Raw genomic sequence first — 21,373 nt, 5'->3', positions numbered from 1 at the left:
CATAATAGAAGCTCTGTTTGAGCACCAATTCCCCTTTGAAAATCAGTGAAATTTAGTTTGGACCCAGAAAGAATAAAATAAGTATGACTGACAAATAGCCAATTTTAAGTGCTCATTACAAGGAGTAATGGCTTTAAACTGAAAGAGGGTAGATTTAATTAGATATAAGGAAGAAATTCTTTACTTTGAGGGTAGTGAGGAACTGGAACAGGTTGCCCAGAGAAGTTGTGGATGCCCCATCCCTGGAAGTGTTCAAGGCCAGGTTGGATGGGGCTTTGAGAAACCTGGTCTAGTGGAAGGTGTCCCTGCCCATGGCAGGGGGGTTGGAACTGGATGATCTTTAAGGACCCTTCCAACCCAAACCGTTCTATGATTCTATGATTCTATGATGTCAGCTGCTTCCAATCTCTCAAACTCTGTCAGTTGTGCTAGAGTTATTATTATTTTATTATGCCTCTGATTTTTCCACTGTTGGTAAGAAGCAGAAAGAAAAAAAAAAAAGGACATTATATAGGAAATGAGTTCTTGAGGTAAGTACAGAATATTAGAATGCAGGCTTACTGAAAAACCTGGTCAGAGGATTGATTTAAGAGGTTCAGATCACTCTGCCTAAAGCAGGAAGAACTGTTCTACTGGTGATGGGAACTATTTACTTAACAGACAAATTATTTTAATTCTTGGTTCAAGGTGAAAAACAGCAACTAAAATGGGAGCAGGGAAGAATCTTTGCACTTGCCATATGGTATAACCAGTTCTATTCTACTAAAAAAGAAAGAAATAACACAAAGTTTATGGGACAGCAGGTATGCTTTAAAATGGAGGAAAGGTTTGTTAAGGATCTGGGCTCGTTGGTTGTCCTTTAATGGTCACCTATAGGACAGAATTAGATAGAAAGGATGCTAAAACCATGTAAAATTTACAAAAGAAATTCAGCAGATCTGGTGACTGATTTACCAACACAGTGGAACAGGCAAAATTATAACAGATTCTTTTTCAGGTTTCTCACAGTCAGGTAGCTCTCTCAAGTCACATGTCAGGGATGTATTTTATTCACAATACCACACCCCCTCCATCATCCATCCACCTATTTATTCTCTTCTTGTGTAGATATATCACCCAAGAGAAGAGACATCAAAAACCAGTGTAAATTGTATGTTTCACACCCTCATGTCTGTACTTTTGGAAAGAGGAAAAGGAGGGGAACAGTGTTTCTTTCTGTTTCTCTCTGTGCTGATTTTGGCTGGGGTAGAGTTAATTTTCTTCATAGTATCTAGTATGGGGCTATGTTTTGGATTTGTGCTGAAAACAGTGTTGATAACACAGGGATGATTTCGTTACTGCTGAGCAGTGCTGACACAGAGTCAAGGCTTTTTCTGCTCCTCACCCCACCCCACCAGCGAGCAGGCTGGGGTGCACAAGAAGCTGGGAGGGGACACAGCTGGGACAGCTGACCCCAACTGACCAAAGGGATATTCCATACCATATGATGTCATGCTCAGCATGTAAAGCTGGGGGAAGAAGGAGGAAGGGGGGGACGATTGGGGTTATGGCGTTTTGTCTTCCAAGTAACCACTATGCGTGACGGAGCCCTGCTTTCCTGGAGATGGCTGAACACCTGCCTGCCGATGGGAAGCAAAGAATGAATTCCTTGCTTTGCTTTGCTTGCACGTGCGGCTTTTGTTTTACTTATTAACTGTCTTCATCTCAACCGACGAGTTTTCTCACTTTTACTCTTCTGATTCTCTTCCCCCATCCCACTGTGGGGGATTGAGCAAGCGGCTGTGTGGGGCTTAGTTGCTGGCTGGGGTTAAACCACGACACTCTCTCACTGTATGTGAACATGCCCTTAGTAGAGTTTGCCATCCTGTAATCTCTTCACGATCTTATGTCTGAGTGCCTCTATGTGCCCTGAAATTTCTCTTTATAAGCAGCCACTGTCCCCAGTTTGCATCTCTGCATGTATTTCTGTAGAAGTGTTACCCAACAAATTCTTCTTGTAACTAGCATACTCTGTGCAGTTTTCTAGTCCCTGGTGTTAACCCTCTCAGAGTTTTCATGACGTAAGCACAGCCATTCTCAGGGTTTATTTTTTGGATTTACAGTTTAACTCTTCAGGGACAAATGATAGAGGTAGTTTATTGCATGCGTAGGGATAGGCTTTGCAGTTTATTTCCGGACAAAATAAATCTTCATTCAGGTAGCAGGTGAATACGCAGTGGTAAACAAAATAATGAAACCCTACCTTTATGAATCCTGCTGCTCAGGGTCCTTGGGTTTAGGTTCAGGATCATTCTGTAGTCCTTTTGAACCAAGAGGCTTTCCTTTTGGTCCAGGTTAGCATAATTCTTCCTCTCTGCCACCTTAACTCTTTGGGTAGTTAAATATCATATCTTCTCTGACTTACTCGGTTTTTTTTCTGATTTTAAAGGGAGAGATACAGGCTTGGCTGTCTTTGCACAGTAGGTGGAAATTATCTGATCTCAGTCCCAAGTAACCTGTAGAAGGATAGGAGAAACTGGGTCTTGATCCTTACCTGTTTGTCCCAGAGAGATTCCACTAGGTTTAGTGACTCTGCTCCTGGTCTGCCAGAAATGCACTATACCCTCAGCCGCTAAAACCTTGCTGCTATTGCAGTAGTCCATTACACAGCCGCTTCTTAATATCTGCAGGAATCTATTATGTGGATGGAGACGAAGTCCACAAATCATTCCAACCCACAGACATTTTCATCCCAGCTCAAGTCTGAGAAACTATTGCAGACTAGGAGGTCTTAAATTGTTCACCCGATTATATAAACTGGATCATTATCTAACTCTGAACAGGAAAAGAAAAATGAATTCTTGACTTATGTCACAATATACGCCCTCAAAGGGGAAGAATTTTCCAATGTTAGAAGATTTTACTGTATAACCTTGAATTCTTTACATACAGGATTTATTTAAATGGAGCATGAAATAGCTTATTTTACACTAAGCTTTCTAATCTGAAATCCAGTTTTTATTCACCAATTTTTTAAATTTGTTTGAGTAAATGGCTTAGAATTTGGGATATTTTTGCTACTTTTGCTAGGATGTTAAAATGCCCAGTCTCATAGCCTGGCATACTGCTGTTCCATTTGTAGCTTCCTTACAGTATGCTCTGTTTCAGGATCATATAGAGTTAAAATAATTTCCTATACTTCCTTTCACATCATAGTGAACTGTGAAGACACTTGTACTGAAAATGCAGCCCTGTTTCTTTTGTTATTACCAGATATTATTAAATGCCACAGTCCAGTCTAGGTAAGGCAGCAAAGTACTGTTGTATTACTAACACAAAAATGGCATTACTTCAAGAGCAAGGCAGGGGGAGCAAGTTAACTACAAAAAAAGAAATTATTTAATACATGAAAGTAAGAATAATGACTATAAAAGAGGATCAAAATTAAATGCTATTTAAATACAAATCAGAGCTTAAAGGATTATTTAAGTGTCCACTCTTTACAGAAAAGCCCTTTTAAAGTGTTTTGTTCTGAGGCTGGCAATCTTTCATAGCCCTGAAGTTGTTTCATGATTTAAGTGCACTTTTGGCAAGAATTGGGCCCAATTTCAGCAAAGCACTTAACATATCTTTTACTCTATCTTGAGCTGGCAAAGCATTTAAGCACATGCTTAAGCTTTGTTGAATCCAGACTATCACATACACTATGTATATGACTACCTTCCCAGGCATTAGTCTTTTGGAAGTGGTACCACCTTTGCTTTGCTAGAAAGGGAATAAATGGGCCTTCTCTTGATCATTGAGACCATTATGAAAACGGCACTTGATTTTCATGGGCTCAATGGTGTGCACTAAAGTTTTCTATACCGTATATCATTATATTACATCTACAATTTATGATGTTCTTGGATATGGCAGTGTTATGTTTTAGAGAGAGAGCAACAGGAAACACAATATGCTTCACTGTGAGGTTTCTTAAATATGAATTTTCTCACATCATCAGACAGCTCTACATCAACTACAGATTTGAAAGTTTCTGTATTAAGAAGTTGCAGTCCAGTATCATAAGTAGAAAACAAGTCATTACCAATGCACCAGTACCACTTTAGTCTGCAGAGTGCCACTAATAATCTGATGAGTTTTCTTCTCTTATATAACAACTGCTTGGAGTGCCCAAGTTTGGAGCTTTACATATTTCAGAAATAGTGGTTGCTGGGTTTATTTCATGCATACAGGAGACTCCTCCCAGCATTTTATTGACTGTCTGAGCTGCACACTTCTCCTAGTGCCTTCTGTCAATGTCCTCCTCTATGATGCTGCCTCTGCAAATACCCTCTGAAAAAGTTGCTTGTCCTGGTTAAGGCAGTCAAAGAAGCCTTTCAAAATATTTAACCACATGCACGTCCTTTGCCTTGTGCTCTGAGAGCAAATATACCAAAGCTTTTGCTCACTGTCTCTTTCTACCTTACTCCTTTGGGCTAAACAACATCAGTACCCAGCTCTAAGTCAGGAGCTACAGTTAGAGCTCCTGTACTAAGTTCATTAACTTCAAATTAATTTTTTTCCTTTAGGATCTCATTGCATTAGTTTTTAGAGTCTATTGTTTTTGTTACTGATCTAGCTAATTAATCTGCACATATGCCTAATGACAGGCAAAATCTAGGACTGGTATTTACTTCAAAGTTTTCTTTCTCTTCTGAAACGTCTGTTCCAGGCTTGTATTCTCAGTGGGTTACAGAGCTTGAAGCAGAAATCCTTCCCTTGTCAAAAGAAAGTGGTGTATGAACAAATTAAAGCATGAGCAAGTAGTAATGGCTGAGTGCCATCCAAGCTATGACTACCCTCAGTGGTGCTCTTGTCATAAATCAATTACAAAGTAATATGACTCATTTTACCTCACAATGAGAGACTATTAAGAAAACTGAATTACTTTCACCTTGCTGTGGTGGTCTATGAGCATGCGTACAACTGCTGCACCTGATCTCCTGCTCAGTAATTTGCCATATTACTTGTTGCCCTCATTTGAGAAGTTCCTCCTGGAATGATGTAGACACGCCTCCCTAGAGATTCTCCTGGTTCAAACAGATGTGATTCAACAGAGGATTTTTCTAAATCCAATAGAGTGTCCTTCTACTCATTGGGGCTTGACTGGAAATACTCTGCATCTGAGCAGCTTAGCCATCTTATTCCTCAAAAGGTTGGAAGTACTCCTCAGATCCCTATTTAAAAAGAAATACAGTTTAAGCTTTTTCACAGGGAAAGATCTACTGGCAGACACTAGATCTCTGCATTAAGGAATCACAAAAACTTTTAAAATTGCTTTTTTTACCAGCCTTAGCCTGAATGGCCATGCCAGAAAACCTGAGACTATGGAAGTTAATTTGTTCTTGAAACAAACTAGTGCTAGTGATAGGCATTAAGAACTGATCTTTTCACAAGGGCTCTGTTCATAACGTGTAAGGATTTCACAGAGTGCTGTTCACAAGTGGTACATCAGTTTTAAACACAGGCAGTTCCCTAGTCAGAATTGTAGGATTAACCTAATTTTCTTTTTAAGGATTCTAAATCAAAAAGATTTTTATTTCAATGGGAAATTAGACATCTGTGATCTATGAATAAATCCACACTGTATATTGGTTCTGCTCTCTGACGGAAAACCATAAGACCCACACCTTCCCCTTCTCATATGGCAAAAGTGATGAAAGTGTGTTGTTTTCCCAGGAGTGATCAAATATACTCTACATTTACATAAGCATGTACTTCAAGAGTGTTGACTTGAGCAACAGATTTGCCTGTGATTTGGGTCCTTGGGGAATGTTTTTCCTCTAACTGAGAGGAGTTTTGCCAGGCTGGCAAGACAGACATCAGAAATCTGTATTCTTTCCATTTCCTCTTTATGATGGTTCTTTTTCTCTTGATTATCGCAACTTCTGCAGAAACTAACAGAGCATTTCAGACTCTGGAGAGGAAAAAGTACCTGTCTTTTCTGAGAGACGGTTTGTCTAAAAATGACCCCAGCTTCTAAGTCTCACATCCTAGGGACAGTGCTCAATGAATTTTGATCACCTCTTTTCTTTTCTTTTTTTCTTTTTCTTTTTTTTTTTCATCTAGCTTGCTGATGAGTAAGAAAGGGTGTACTAGAACTGAAGGTTTCTAGCAATCTGTATTTAAGTATGTCCACATAACACAGAAGACCATGTACTGTTACAGTTATTCTAACTTCAAGGTGGGTTTTTTAGTTGTGTATACCTTCTGAGGAAAAGGCAGAGCCTGTTGACTCCTTTAAAACATAAAAAGGGGTTTACCAAGGTATGACCAGTTCAGCCTCTTCCTCAAAACTACTTTTATAGCAAAACTGATATATGGTGATGTGGGAGGATTTTGAAAACACAAGTGTCTAGCTTGCTTTTGCTGAGGATTGACCACATTCACCCAAAATTAGGGATCTTGGCCAATTTGATGGTGTCTATCCTAATGCTAGCTTCCTCTCTGAGTTTCAATCAGGCGTCCAGAATGATGCATGAGCTGTATTAAACAAGAAATGAGCTGCATTAAAATGAGGCTAAGGCAAGTAGTGAAAGCAAGTGTTTGGATATGAGGCAGCATCTCTGTCTCCTGCCTCCCAATTATTTATTTGCTTGTTTTGTTAAGCGAAATCACCAAAGTATAACCCTCCAGTATCAAAAGCTTGAATGAAAGCATAAACCTCTGCAGAAAAGTCTTTAAATTCTTTTGGCGGCTTCTACTTTATTCAGGGATCCTGAGGCATTTCTCAGTGGTAAAGACTTCCATCCTCAGTTTTGATGCCATTGCTTTCTGCCTGTGAAGAAAAGCTACAGACCAAATAGACTAGACTGAAAGTATTTGTGTTTCATCCAGGCCTCTTTTCTTTCTTTTCTTTGCACAATGTTTTTCCCAAATATTTCCCAACATAGTAGCAGATTTCTAATACAAAGATATTGATCTAGAAAATTGTCTCCTGCTTTCCTTTTCTTCACAAAAGTCCATTAGAAAAACTGTTTGTTACCCCCCTCAAAAAATGTTCATTTATAGAGGAGCAGGTATGTGCGTGGCATGATCTCACCAAGTAAGAGGTTTCCTTGGTGTGTTCTTATTCCAGAAAGAAATATATATGTCCAGTCCTTTATTTTTATAAATCAAAGAGTATGGTGGCAGTGAGTTTTTCTACATTGATCCAGTAAGTAGAACGGCAGTAAAATATAGCCAAACAACTACTTCTTGGGAGCAGGAGACCGGAAAAATGTAGTTTGATGCAAAACTTTCTCATGTGGATTATCTCAGGTGTAATAACATGACTGAGCTCATATCACAATCTTTCCCTTCAATAGGAGGGACTAAAGGGACCTTTTCTGTATCTAGTTGCTTATGTTCACAATATTCTTAATGAAAGGATATCTTGGAGAGCTTTACCACCCTGTCTCATTTGGTTTTAATTAACCAACATGATATGAAGTCTGAGAAGGGAAATGACAGGCATATAGCCTATAAAACCAAGATTACAAGACTGTAAAACCAAGCTAACTTTCTACTCTCTAAGGATTAAAGTATTCAAGACACTGCATGGAATATGACAACAGCAGACTTTAATGAATATAAAACTAGACTCATTGAAATACTTGTGGCAAAAATTAAACAGTACAGAAAATACCCTTTTAATGCAGCTGACTGCAAACAGAATGATGTTGGTTATTTAATCTGTGGTGCATACTACAGAACAGCAAATCCAATTGAAATGCCATTTATTTAAACTTTTTCTTAATCTGTGTCATTCCATACACAATTTTTATTTTTCTGAACACTTCTTGGACATGAATGCTTTATCTGAATTAGGAGATAACAGAGGTGCACACACACACATACCTGTGCACACATAGCTATACAAATTAGGATGGGATATCAATTGTTCTCTCCTGATGGATGGCAGAGGGTCACAGTTTGTGACTATACATCCTGGTAGTAAAGATCAAAGTGCATCACAGCAAATGTGCCAGCCTAGATGCTTTTCAGCTCTGTTTGCACTTTAGGGAAAAGTGTGGCTTAGGGAAGAGCTGCAGAGGCAGGTTCAGGTTCTCCTCTGTCTCCCATCTGCTCCAGGGGTGTCTAGGAGTATGTCACTATTAATGAAACAAAAAATACATTTATATGGTTTTATGGGCATGTTATACATAACTTTGCCAATTTTCATAACAAAGAAAAGCTATTTGTTCAAAGCATCAGAGCTTATAAAGATGGTGAAATGTCAAACTAAATCAAATCCCAGTTCCGTGCATGGTAGAAAAAGGATATATTGCCAGCAAATGTTTCCTGAATAAAATCATATTATATAGTCTCATATACATACGAAAATGGTTAAAGATAAGAGAATTACAAATGTCATGGCAAATGCCTAATGTGTTGGCAATATCCTTTCATGTGTCATACTAACTACATTAGTAACAAAAAAGGAAAAAAAAAAGAAAGAAAGAAAAAAAAGGCATTGAGATCAAGCAATGACAACCTGTAGCAAAAAGGAAAGATCTAGGTCTGAAGTTTATGGCTCATGTAATGAAAGGTTTCAGCTCTATAGAACTTCCTTAATGTTTGCAGTTTTGAAAAACAGGAGACAAAGCTAAATAAATGGAAAATTTTATACTTTGCAAAAACACTTGCTGAGTGCTGTTAATGTCATACTGTTCCCTGATCTCATGAGAGCTGACAGATCTTAAAATGAGAGGGAAAAATAATTGCCTCAGAATCACTAAAGTCATAATTACATTTCCTTTGGTTTCCAGGAAGCAGTCCTGAGCAATAGCAAAACAGAAAACCCCACGAAACCAATCAAAATTCTCATTGCACAGAATGACTCCTAAAATATCTATATGAAATTGGATACTCTGAAGAGCACTTGGGCTACACAAAACCAAAGCTGCAGCTGTTCTTATGATTAAGCTCATTGAGTCAGCCAAACTACTGAGTCCCAAACTTCAGTCCTCTCACTTTTTGCTATGTTTCTCCTCCTTGACCTATACTAGGATTGCCACGCAAGGCAGGATGCCATCAAGAAAATATTCATTCACTCAATAAACTATTTAATGCCAACTCACTCTCTAGCTCCATTATTTTTCCATATTGCTGGGAAAATCATCTTCCTGGCTCATTGCTTTGTCCACATCAACCTGCTTCATGACCATTTCCACTGAATCTTGTCTCATATACAAGGTGACTATAAAACACCTATGATATTTTAAATACATATATGTTATATAATAAATGCATTAAAATGTGCATTATATAAGCATATTAAAGCTGAGTCCCTGATTTCAGTCAACTAGTCTTGATGCTTTAAAGTGTACATTTTAGCTGAAAGATATTACTTATGAAATGGTGATGAAATTCCATAAATATTTTTGGTAAAAACAGAAAAATAAAAATCAATTTCATTTTATTTTAACAACTCAGAGCAAAACTTTATTTCAGAAACTACATTTTGCTTTAAAAGATATATAAGCTGGCTCCTCAGACATTTAAAAACTCAGACAAAAATGAATATTTTATTTCAAATAGAACTACATGCTTTGCTCAATACAAACTTACTGGGAGTGGGAGTATGGAGCAATGACATATTTTGTTTAAAACTTTGCAGTTGTGGGGGTTTTTTAATATTTCAGATCAGCCTGCCCTTTCTAATATCAATTATTTTCATAGCTCTGCATGGAGTATACCTCTTTTAGATGTCCACTGTGCATTCAGTATTAATATTGATTATGAATTAATATTTAATGTGAATATTACTCATATTAACGTTATTGATCAACATATTTAATTTTCTATTGGCATTGCTAGTTCCTTTTTGCTCATTCAATTCAAGGGTAAGTTTGCTTTTAGTGAGGGCACAACATTCAGGATCACTTTGAACATGGAACTTTATGTCTTGATTCTAGAGTGGAAACATTAATATGCTGAACTGTATACCACAACATTGATACAAATATATCCTATAATAAGCGTGGAGAAAATATAATCATCAGTTAACAGTAAGCAAAGAGCATGTATGTGTTTAATAGAAACTGCCTTTATCTTGTAATCTGTCAGCTCAGATGCTCTTGAATTTAGGTAATGCGCCTGTATGGATCCAAACCTGCACACCAGAACCTTTACATATGCCGTGTAAAAGCCCCTGCAGACAGCAAAAGCCTATCTGCATTTTTGCTACTGTGAACGTCAGCCCTGGCTGGTAGATCACGCTCCTTTCTGAGAGACACACTCAGTCTCTCCCGATTCCCTCTGGTAGGCCGCCTACTCCTTCTCTGAGCGGGGCTTTGAGGCACATCCTGGCAAGATAGAAAGAGCTGTTACAGAAACTACCATTAAAAATTTGTAAATCCCAGTCACAGTTTGCCAGAGGGTACAGGGTTTAGGTGGATGAAGCTTTTCAGCTTCAGGTTCCGGATCCTGTGGGCCATGGCTACCCCCACGCTGTCTATTCTTGTAGAAGAGGCCAGGACCCCCTCCCCTTCTCCCACGGCTGTAGAGCGGCAGTGGCTGGACCAGATGCTCTGCTTATTCTCCAGTACCTGGGAAAAAAGGCAAGGACCATACCACAGGTGTCCTGAGGCACATAAGGCTGGTTCATAGGCCTCCATTTAGACCACCCTGAAGTCAAACTGCAGATATTTTAACCTGCATTGTTGCTAGAGTTTCCTTTTAACACCTTATTATAAGAGTTAAACCCTTTGGTGTCCCTTATTAACAGGTAATCTGACCCTGTTTGCTCAGTGTGAAAACCACTGGGGAGAGTGATGACAATTATAAAGGTTTTATTCTGACGTGCAGGAAAGTAGGGAAGGGCTCACCTGAACTGAGAGTCCAAAGGAATATGCCATATCCAACAGCCACTAGTAACGTGAAAATGATTGTCCAGGGCAACTAAACAAAATATTATAAGAAGAGAAAATTGTACTTGATTTTTTCTTTTTCAGAACCACACAAGAAAGAAAAAATGATGGAAACTGGTGAATATTCTCCCCTTTTTATCTTACTTTTCAACTGTCGTAACATTTTAAATTAATTCATGTCAGAAGTCAATATTTGATTTTTGTTTGTTTTGTTTTTACAGCCAAAACAGCAAAGAGAGAAGTAAAAGTACATGCTAAGACCTGTGAAAGTAAGTTTTAGAGTCTCATTTATCTGGTTTGATTTTAAGTTGAGACAGGATTAGGTAAAGGGACAAAAAAAGTGAAGCCAGAGATAAAGTTTTGCTGGTTTAATCAAAGTTACTTGAGCAAATGAATGGCTGTGGAGCAGACATGCAGCCGTTTGGTCTTCTGGAACTGACATCTGATCAAATATTGCTGAGAATAACAATGAGGGTAAGAATTTTTTATTTCAGCTTTTAAAAGGTTTATATTTTCAAGGAGGAAGGGGGCCTGCTTGGAGGTTACAGTAAATGGATGGAGAACAAAACACAAAATAGGAGCTTCAGAGTGTGGAGGGGAGGAAAAATATAGATTGTTTTATTTTGTTTTTATTCCAAGCACCCATGCCCATGTATTTTATTGTTGTAGCTAGGTGCTCTTCTTATTCCTGACTGGAATCTACTTCTCCAGTTTATCCAAATTTGGGAGAGCATAAAGATTTTCAACTCCTTTTACAGCCAAGCTTGATGAGTCATTCATCAAATGACTCTATTTTCTTAGATATAAATTCTGAGCAAAAAATACCTGAAGTAGACGGCCAATTTATAGAAAAATGAATCTGCCCTTTTCTATAGCATAAAATCCTGTCACAGTGCTTCAGATTGAAGGTGTGAATAATGAAGAAAGAGAAATGTGGTAGTTCAATTAATTTGGATTTAGTTAATGTAATTATGAAGAATAATAAACAAATTAAACTGAAAAATATACGTTCAAGGAAGACTTTTGAAAGTGGATCTTCCCCTGTATCAATACTAGAAAAGTTCTGTGCTTTGAGTTTTCAATAAACTAAAAAAAAAAAAAATCCTTAACTTCCCCAAATTACTGAAATTGTTAAAAGGAGATTTCTGTTGCATACCTCCACCTATGTTTGATATGTGCCTGTTCTGAAACCTGTTTTTACTCCTTCTCTCGTCCTCATTACTAGAAAATAGTGGAGCTATTGAAGCTCCATATATAATTTACCTATTGACCTTGTTTTCCATTGCTTTTAATCTGCAGGTTAATTAGTCATCTGCCATGAGACTATACAAACAAGCAACATATGTGTGTGTCAGTTTTCCTCTGCATAAAAAAATGAACGCCTGCTCTGCATAGATAGGTAGCATATTGACCAAGGGAAGAGGTGTTAGGATCAATCTTAATTTCTTTAGGCATTTGCAAAATTTGTTTTCTGGAACGTTTTCTTTTATTTTACAGCATCTGTGGAAACTCTGAAGTCAAAAGGTGGGTAACTTTATTTGTTTTTAAAACTGAAATGGAAGAATGCTCTTGTTGACTCTACTGTTAATGGAAAAGCTTCTTGTGACAAAACTGCTAACAGGTGTGACTTACATAAAACAAAGTGGACCCTTTAAATTATAATGACTCCTTCCTTGCAGCACCTCAAAACACCTCTAGAAGACAGGTGTCTTTTCCCTGAGTTGTCCACAGACTAACAAACTCTAATTCTCAGCTGTGTCAAATTCTAATCCTAACTCAAACCATAAGGATTTTGTGAAAGGCAGAAAGGAGAAGTAACCAATCTTCTATAGAGTCATGACACAAAGACTAATATTACTCTTTTTGCCAATCCAACTGCAGCACAAATCCAGTGACTAAACAGTTTCTTTACTGAGTCCAGGAAGTTTTACAGGGAGGTTCAGTGAAACAGTTTTTGCTTTCCTTTCACACGAGAATTGCTGGTGTGAGAAGATGGGAGGTGTGGGACCATCAGTGCTTGCTCCAAAGGTTGCTCCTTTCCTGAAAGCACAGGGAACTGGGACTGGTGAGAAACCTCAAGGGCTTAAGTTTGAGCTGAGCAAATATTTAATTGTTCATGTCAGTATCTGACTTTTTACATATATACAGTGCAAGACAGTAGTTCTGAACGTTACAGATGCCAGTTGTATCCTAGATGCAAAAGGAAAATGGGATGGCAAGTTACAAACTGCACTTCACTCTCGGTCGATGTTTATTCTTATCAATGACCACCTTGCTTTATAAACATTCTCTTTCAAACAAATGGGACTGCATGTATTAACTGGTCAGACTTGTGAATAGACTCCTAGCTGTCCACCACAAGTCAAAGGCAGGGAAATGAGAATTTCCAGATTTTAATACCCTGCTACATTCAAGCATCTTCTTTTACTTTAGAGTTCATCTCTGAAGCCTCATTCACATTAACCAGTAAATATTGACACAAGTAGTCAGGCTGAATTGCAAGGCAGTAGAGTGCACTTCTGGAGCGTGAGGAAGAGAAGCAGAATCGCAGCTGTAGAGATTAATGTAAGGAAATCAAAGCTGATACATTATTCCCTTTATTGGATGTTTTTAAGTTCCCTGCTTCATGGGCTAAATTCATAATGCTGTCATTGCTCTGCAGCTAATTGTATTGAGCAAAACAGAAACCAGAGTAATTTAGGCATTTGTTCTCTTTATACTCCCACCAGACAAAACAGAGAAACTAAACAAAAAAAAAATGTTGAGTTAAGCTTTTGCATTTTTAGCAAATTCTAGACAGCCAAAGCTGAAAATAAAGGTAGTCTTGCTGGGATGGGTGATTGAATAAAGCTTCTCCCTGTTGCTTGAAGCCTCTGAGCAAATCTTTTTGATACATTATTATTTCTTCTGTAACACCGTACTGTGCATATGAAGTCAACATTTCAACATCCGTGAAACCATTTCTGCCAAGCCTGTGTCCATCAGGGTTTGAAAAGAAGTGAAGCAGTTGTTTCTTGCAGAATTAAGTCCCCTTCTGCAAACTTGAAGTTTTCTTTGGCCACTACTGGGAAATGTTGTCATACACGTTTTGAAATTGTTATTCCCACTGATTATTTTTACCCTTTTATTAAAAGTTATTTTGTTTAGGTCACTTGTAAAGTTTACAAATAGAATTAGCAGGGTCTTTGAAAAAACAGAGCTTTTACTTCTATGCTTTATTGCTGTGAGTAGCCTCAGATCTTTCTAGTGAATACCATATTTCATAAATAGGTCTTCATCGTGTCTCAAGCATTTTGCAGGATGGAAGCGAACCCTTCCTTATGAGTTATTGAATTAAGGGGCACTTGAAAAAAAATTTATAGGAAGTTCACAGTTCATTAAGGATAAATAGAAATTGTAGGTTTCTATTATATAAAACAAGAATCATTTCTGTTGTCAAAAGAGCAGTCTCACAACTGAAAATGTTGGTCTCAGCCATCTCCGTTTTACCATAGAATCAGCCTAATATTTAAAATGAAATTATTCTCCAATATTTAAGTAAATAACAATTTTGTTTTAATCAGTCACCAACCTCCATTAAGCAGAAATAGGTGATGTTACTTCTGGAGGAATTGTTAATTTATGAAAAATTACTTGTTAACAAGCGATCTAAGTTTAACTTTATGTTGCTAATTTTGAAACTCAAAATAGCCTGTACTCCAGGGGAAAAATTATATTTATATTAAAATGTTACAGCTGTTCCTTTTGCCTCTTAGTAAGAATCACAAAGGAATGTTGTTATTTTCTTCTAAATATATTTTTTTACAATGACAGACAAATTCTAGTGGTCTTTAATAGCTATACCTTTCACTAAGTCTGGACAAAACCATTGTTTTTCAATCTATATTTGTTCTTTATTGCTGCGCTTTATTTACTTGTTTCCCATTTTTCTGCTATTAATCCATTTAGACTTAGCAGCTCTCTGGATGCAATGTGGTTTCCAATCTTCAGTACTGTTGGCAAATTTTAAGATTTTTAAACATATTCATGGAAAGCAAGCAGTCCCGTTCTGAAAACGTGTGAGGCTTTTGATAAAATTCTCTTCTTTGGTAATTAAAAAAATTAATCTGCTGGCATAGAAGGAGGTCTGGGCCATTCCCACTAGCTTGTACTTCTGATGAACTATCAAGCTTATATGAAGTTTTGTTGCGTTTTCTCACAAAAGTTTCTGTAATGCCACTATGGCAGGGAATTTTTTCGTTTCTCCATGTAACAGAACAGTTCCTAAATCGTAATAGACACTTCTTAGGTTCATGATTTCTTGATATTAGTGACGTCATGTTGAGGAGCTCCTGCCTCTGACCTCAGGGTTCAGTGAGTGAAGTGTTTGTTGTCTCCAGTCAGAATGATTTCTTTTAGCTTTCCTTCACACCGAGCAAACATCTCAAAATAGCTTTAAAATCAGTGACATTTTGGAATGTATAATTCTGATATGGATGCTAGTTATGCAACCTGACTCTTTTGTGATAAAAATATTCTGACAAATTTGATTGTAGCCTACAACTATTGAGGCTGCAGAAATATTTGACTGATGAATTGCTCTTCTGGCTACTTTAGCACAAAACAATGTCTGCTAAGCTCTTTCTCATTTGATCCCAAAAAGCTTATGATGGAATCAGAAAAACATTTATCATAGAAATCACCCATTTGATCTACATTTGATCTTTGCCAAGTTGTCAAGAATTTTGCTGAGAAATGACAAAATATAAACGGGAGTCCAGACTCCACTTACTTCATTTATTTTTTTTAACTAGAATTTACTGACAATATGGATTCCTGACAAATTTCCACTTTTGCCTTTATGTGCATTCATTTTATTTTGTATTATTTCAGGCAGACTTTTTTGGTGGTTTTGGTTTGGTTTTCTCGGGAGGGGGGACTGTTGGGTTTTGTTTAAACACCTGATGTTCTGCTGAGGAGAAAATTATAATACATCAATGTTACCTAAGTCATATGGTTAAAGGATCAGCTTGTCAAATTTGGAACACTTTCAACGGGACCATTTTTTACAAAGAGATCATCTTTCAGGCAATAATTTTGCAAATGCTGAGTGGAGGGGATGAAATCTTGAGCTACTCAGAAAACTTGTCCCTGTTCTAATAAAAACAAAACAAAACCTTCCTTGGAGTCTTTCTGCAAACACCGACTCCATGTGTGCAGGCTTTCTATTTACACAGACTGTTAAAGTGACACCTATTACCTTGATGATAAAAGATCTCTCAACATCATCAAAGTAGCTCACACCTCCCTTCTTAAAAAGCAAAGGGAATAATGCAGTGTCCTCTTTGTCCTTCCAGATACTGCTCTGCCATGTCCAGATGATGCTACTTGGCAGTTCCCAAAAGTTACTAAAGCTCTGATCTGTCTCAGCAAATTCTTCTTTACAAACACTCACAGAAGCATTGTAACATTACTGAACACACTGATAGCCAGAATACTATTAATAGTACTAGTTGTTATTTTTAAATAGCAGCCTCAACACTTCTCAAGGATGGCTGGTTTCTTCATCATAACTGAATTGATGACTCTAAATAACTGATCTTCTCAGAAAGCTGTATTGCTTTTCTAGCCTGCAGTTCAGGATCCAGAAAATACTTTTAATTTTTATTCCATCAGTATTCTAGTTTTCAGAAAAACAAATGAAAACTGCTTTAGTTTTAGCTAAAAAGGATAAACATGCTTTAGAGGAAACAACAGTTCTCAAGAATTCATTTTACTCTTATCATAGCTGCCTTTGCAGCTTTAGACACTAGAAGTACATTTTGGAATGCATATGGGACTGGTTTCTGGTGCCCCTTTTCACATCCATTTTTCCATATTAAAGAAAGCTTATTCTTCAAGATGCTGACCACTTCAGCAAAATTTTTGAAGCACTGTGTTATTGGTTTGCTCAGTGGCAGGGCGCAATGCCCAGATTCATCTAGACATGTAGGTATCTAGTTTATTGCTGATTTAAGTAGCCCTGCTGATCTGGGCCTAAGTAAAATGGATGTTAATAGCAGAGATCCACAATAAATATGAAGGGACTTTGCTCCTCTTTGGCTTTCTCCATGTCCAGTAACACCAATACAAAATTAGGTACTTGGATAGAAACAGAGTACTCACCTTTTTTTCCTGTGGATCCAGTCAGTCATCCTTTCAGCCTAGACTTGATTTTCAGGCAAAATGAAGATTATCTTCAATAAAATAAGTTACCTGAGGTAACTGAGGTGCAATATTTCACTGTTTTCATGGAGCTTGCTCACAAACACGCGCTCACCCCACAGCATCCTGGGATAAACAAGAGCAAGTGGCACGGGAGTGATTGATGTATGTGAGTTGGTCCACCCCACTCAACAAGAAGCAGATCATCTGTCCATACCTGACATTTCACTGAATCTCAGGAAAGGTTTCCTGCTGGGAACAGAAGATCCTTCCTTTGGCCTCCAGCCCACTTGCAGACATTGCAGGCAGGCCATAGCTTACTAACTCAGCTGGCCTTCTTGGGCCATCATGTCCAGAGTTTCAGAAGATTTCCCCGCTGCCTGGGCTGCAAGCCCAGCCCCAGCAGGGCCACCAGGACATCCCTCCAAGAGCAGCAAGCACACTTGGAGGCACTTTGTAGGTCCTTTGAATTCCCTGAATTTCTCAGCATAAATAATGATAACAGAACATGACCCTCAGTATTTACCTTGGCTCCAAAAGCCAAGCTCTTAATTTACAATTGTAATCTGCTGTAATAAAACATTGTGTTGAAATTATTCCTGTGCTTGACAGGTTGAAATAACAAGCTGAGGGGATATGTGCTGATAACTCTGTAGCTGCAAAATTTCTATACTTATCAGTCATTTGATGTAAATTAATTTTCACCAGCCGCTTTATATCCTGCCATTTATGCTGATTGTTTATTCTTTGCACTACTTTTAAACTAGACAATGACAGTGATGCTTATTTTCTTAATGCCACATTTTTTGTCTCAAATGTTGTAAGAGGGTACCTTTTTAAATTAAAGCAATGCTTCACATTCAGCATAATAGTTAGAAATTATGGCTACAAAAGCTTGGTTTTACAAAAGTGAAGTGTTGGCAGTGCCATTTACAGCTAAATAAATATGTTTACATATTTGCAAGACTTAACCCTGAATAATTCAATTAGATGAGAAAACATATATGCTGTCCTAAATATATTCAAGCAACCTACAGGAAATCTTTTACATTGCCAAACCTGCCATATAAATTGTCAGAAACTATAAAAGATATCCATATTTATGTAAGTTTCCTAAGAGAGCAAAGTCTGAAGGGATTCCTTCTCTTAGATCATTTAATCCTTTGTGGAGACATGAACAAATAACGTCTGTCCCTTGTCTTTCAAGCTGTGCAAATCAATTTAGGAACTGTGCAAGCTAAAGCTTGCAAATAATCAGTTGGATATGTCCAGGCATCCTGACCTGGGCTGTTGCAGGTGCTTCCCCTGGTATCAGTAAATGCCTAGCAGCCCTGTTGCACAAGTGGTTTGGTTCACTCTTCTCTCTTGCATGCAGAAATCACAGTATTCACAAGGACTAAGTTAGGTGTCTGTAACATATAGTCTGACTGTGGCCCACTATCCTCATTGAGACTAACTACATGCTTAAAATTAAGGCTATGTGGAAGTATTTTGCTGTGTCAGGGATGCAGAGTAGAGGTTTCTGCTGATGCAAACAGAAGACCACTCGCGTGAGGAACCCTTACACGGCTGGCGAAGTAGAGACCTGCTTGCTTTGCTCTCTCCTCCGTTATGTGATACGTACTGCAGTTTAGGCTCCGTTGCACCTGAGATCTAGAAGACAATGCTGCTATTTATTTTCTGAAAGAAAGAGTTCCTTCTTTGCTTTTCCTCTTTTCTTTTTAAGATAGGTAAAAAATACTTATTATATAGTCATATATCAGGGGGAAAAAGGTATCTCATGGTTGCAAATCTGTGAAATCATTTACCTCAAACTAATCTGTAAGCATTTAAGAAAAGCTTTGTCTGTTGGAGCAACAGGCTGGACAGGCTGGATCGATGGGCTGAGGCCAACTGTATGAGGTTCAACAAGGCCAAGTGCCGGGTCCTGCACTTCGGCCACAACAACCCCAGGCAACGCTACAGGCTTGGGGAAGAGTGGCTGGAAAGCTGCCCAGAGGAAAAGGACCTGGGGGTGCTGGTTGACAGCCGGCTGAACATGAGCCGGCAGTGTGCCCAGGTGGCCAAGAAGGTCAACGGCATCCTGGCCTGTATTAGGAATAGTGTGGCCAGCAGGAGTAGGGAGGTGATCGTGCCCCTGTACTCGGCACTGGTGAGGCCGCACCTCGAATCCTGTGTTCAGTTTTGGGCCCCTCACCACAAGAAGGACATGGAGGTGCTGGAGCGTGTCCAGAGGAGGGCAACGAAGCTGGTGAAGGGCCTGGAGCACAAGCCTTATGAGGAGCGGCTGAGGGAACTGGGACTGTTTAGCCTGGAGAAGAGAAGGCTGAGGGGAGACCTCATCGCGCTCTACAACTACCTGAAAGGAGGTTGTAGCGAGGTGCGTGTTGGTCTCTTCTGCCAAGTAACAAGCGATAGGACGAGAGGAAATGGCCTCAAGTTGCGCCAAGGGAGGTTTAGGTTGGACATTAGGAGAAATTTCTTTACTGAAAGAGTGGTCAGGCTTTGGAACAGGCTGCCCAGGGAAGTGGTGGAGTCACCATCCCTGGAAGTATTTAAAAGACGTGTAGATGAGGCCCTTAGGGACATGGTGTGTTGGGTTGACGGTTGGACACGATGATCTTAGAGGTCTTTTCCAACCTGTATGATTCTATGATTCTATGAACACTTCTGACTAGAAATCTTACTTTAACCTTATCTTTGTTTTGCAGCAGTACCTGAAAAGAAGGACGAAAAAGCAACGAAGGCAGCAGAGCAAGGTAAAAAGAAAACAAAACATGTTGGCATTATCTCTTAAAAGACAATGGCACAGAAACAAAAACCTCAGATTCAGACTGCTGGGTGACAGCAACCTTTAAATCCATTTCTCTGCTAGTATATGCCAGGGCTCTGCTGTGTTTGTCAGAGCAACAGGGAATTTCCACGAGGAAACTGGCTTTGTCCCACTTCCACAAAACTGCAACTTCCACAAAAGGTTCAGGTGAACAGACCACTCACTTCAGCTTGAAGGTCCTATGCTGGGACTTTGTGTCCCACAGATCCTGCGAGAGGCTTCCTGCCCGTGTAGCCTGGGCAGGGATCAGCCTTTACTATTCACTCTTAGAAAGGGACTTGCAGAGGCCCCCTAAAGTCAGCTGAGCTGCCTTTCTTATCCCAAATGAAACATTAACCCCATGAAGAGCCACAGAGGTCCACTGCAGAGAAACTCAAAAGCTTTTGAGACCAGAACTTGTAGGTGTTTGTAGCAAAAAGCTTAGGATTGGTATGGATAAGGCATGAATGGGAATGTCTGGGAGTGGAAACACCAGAAGAAGAAAGGCTACAAGAACCGCACATGTTGATGGTGCATAATTCAGAAGGTCACAAAGTCTACATACAGTTTCCCAAGCCAACCAGAGCAGGAACACCAAGGGGCAGTCTACACTCAGGCTAAAGCAAAACTCAAGCCACTGAGTGATGATGGTAAACATAAAAAGAAAAGGATTGGAGCCTTAAAGCATCTAGGTAAAGGTGTGCCTTTTCCCATTATATACACTTATATTTATTATTATTGTTACTTATATCCTGCATACTTGCTTCTTGTACACTTGTTAAAAGCAATCCATACTTTTTTAGGTTAGTATGGTAAGGAGCAAAGTAGTAAAACACTGGCATAAATACCCAAAGCTCATCAGCCCTGGCTTCCTTTTTATGATACACATCCTAATCTATTGTGTTTTGTTACTAACTGCCTACCAACGTGATTTTTGTATTTACTCACGCTCAAATTGGCAATTAGAGCCCTGATGATGAATTTGGCATTTTCAGTCTTATCATATTGGAGTTTTTCCAAACTTACCAGTAACCTTTAGAATAAGGAATAAGACACATTTACTAATGTAGCTTTGGTCAGTTGAGCTATTATTCCTTTCTTTTCTCCAGCTTCTCAGATTCAGCTTTACTCATCATTACTCAAGCCAGCGCAGGCACCCTGCAGCAGCTGTCAGCTGCTTGTTAGTTGTCATGGAAAATGTTATAATTAGGTGGGCTTTGGCCTAGATTTCAGTCATTGTTAGTCTGGGTATCTCCACACTATCTTCCGTTGCCATACAAGTGCTTCCCCAGCCATTTGCACTACTTCCCCTCTGTTTGGCTATCTCATGCAGCAACGCGGTGGTGTTTGCTGTAAGATTTGTCCCTTCTACAATGTGCCACCACTAGATGGGATTTTATCTGCAAAATATTTTAACTGTGCCATAAAGAGCACAGACTGAGCAGTACAAACCATAGTTTCACAGAGTTGGTATTGAGCAGGGATTTCTAAACCATCAGTTGTG

General features: G+C 38.8%; 1 protein-coding gene across 1 annotated transcript in view; it reads left to right on the top strand.

The window, feature by feature from the left end:
- The window catches only part of TRDN (triadin), a gene marked incomplete at its 5' end in the record, with an annotated part of 237,298 nt that overhangs the window by 144,019 nt on the left and 71,906 nt on the right, over positions 1-21,373 (top strand). The window contains 4 exon segments of the mRNA XM_075145762.1: positions 10,959-10,991; positions 11,096-11,143; positions 12,372-12,398; positions 19,769-19,816. Of these exon segments, the coding sequence (XP_075001863.1) occupies positions 10,959-10,991; positions 11,096-11,143; positions 12,372-12,398; positions 19,769-19,816 (156 nt within the window).

This window comes from Calonectris borealis, chromosome 3 (genome assembly GCF_964195595.1).
Source record: "Calonectris borealis chromosome 3, bCalBor7.hap1.2, whole genome shotgun sequence".
NCBI classification, from domain to species: domain Eukaryota; kingdom Metazoa; phylum Chordata; class Aves; order Procellariiformes; family Procellariidae; genus Calonectris; species Calonectris borealis.
The sequence above is the reverse complement of the archived record's forward strand: the minus strand, read 5'-3'. Positions and strand labels throughout refer to the sequence as shown.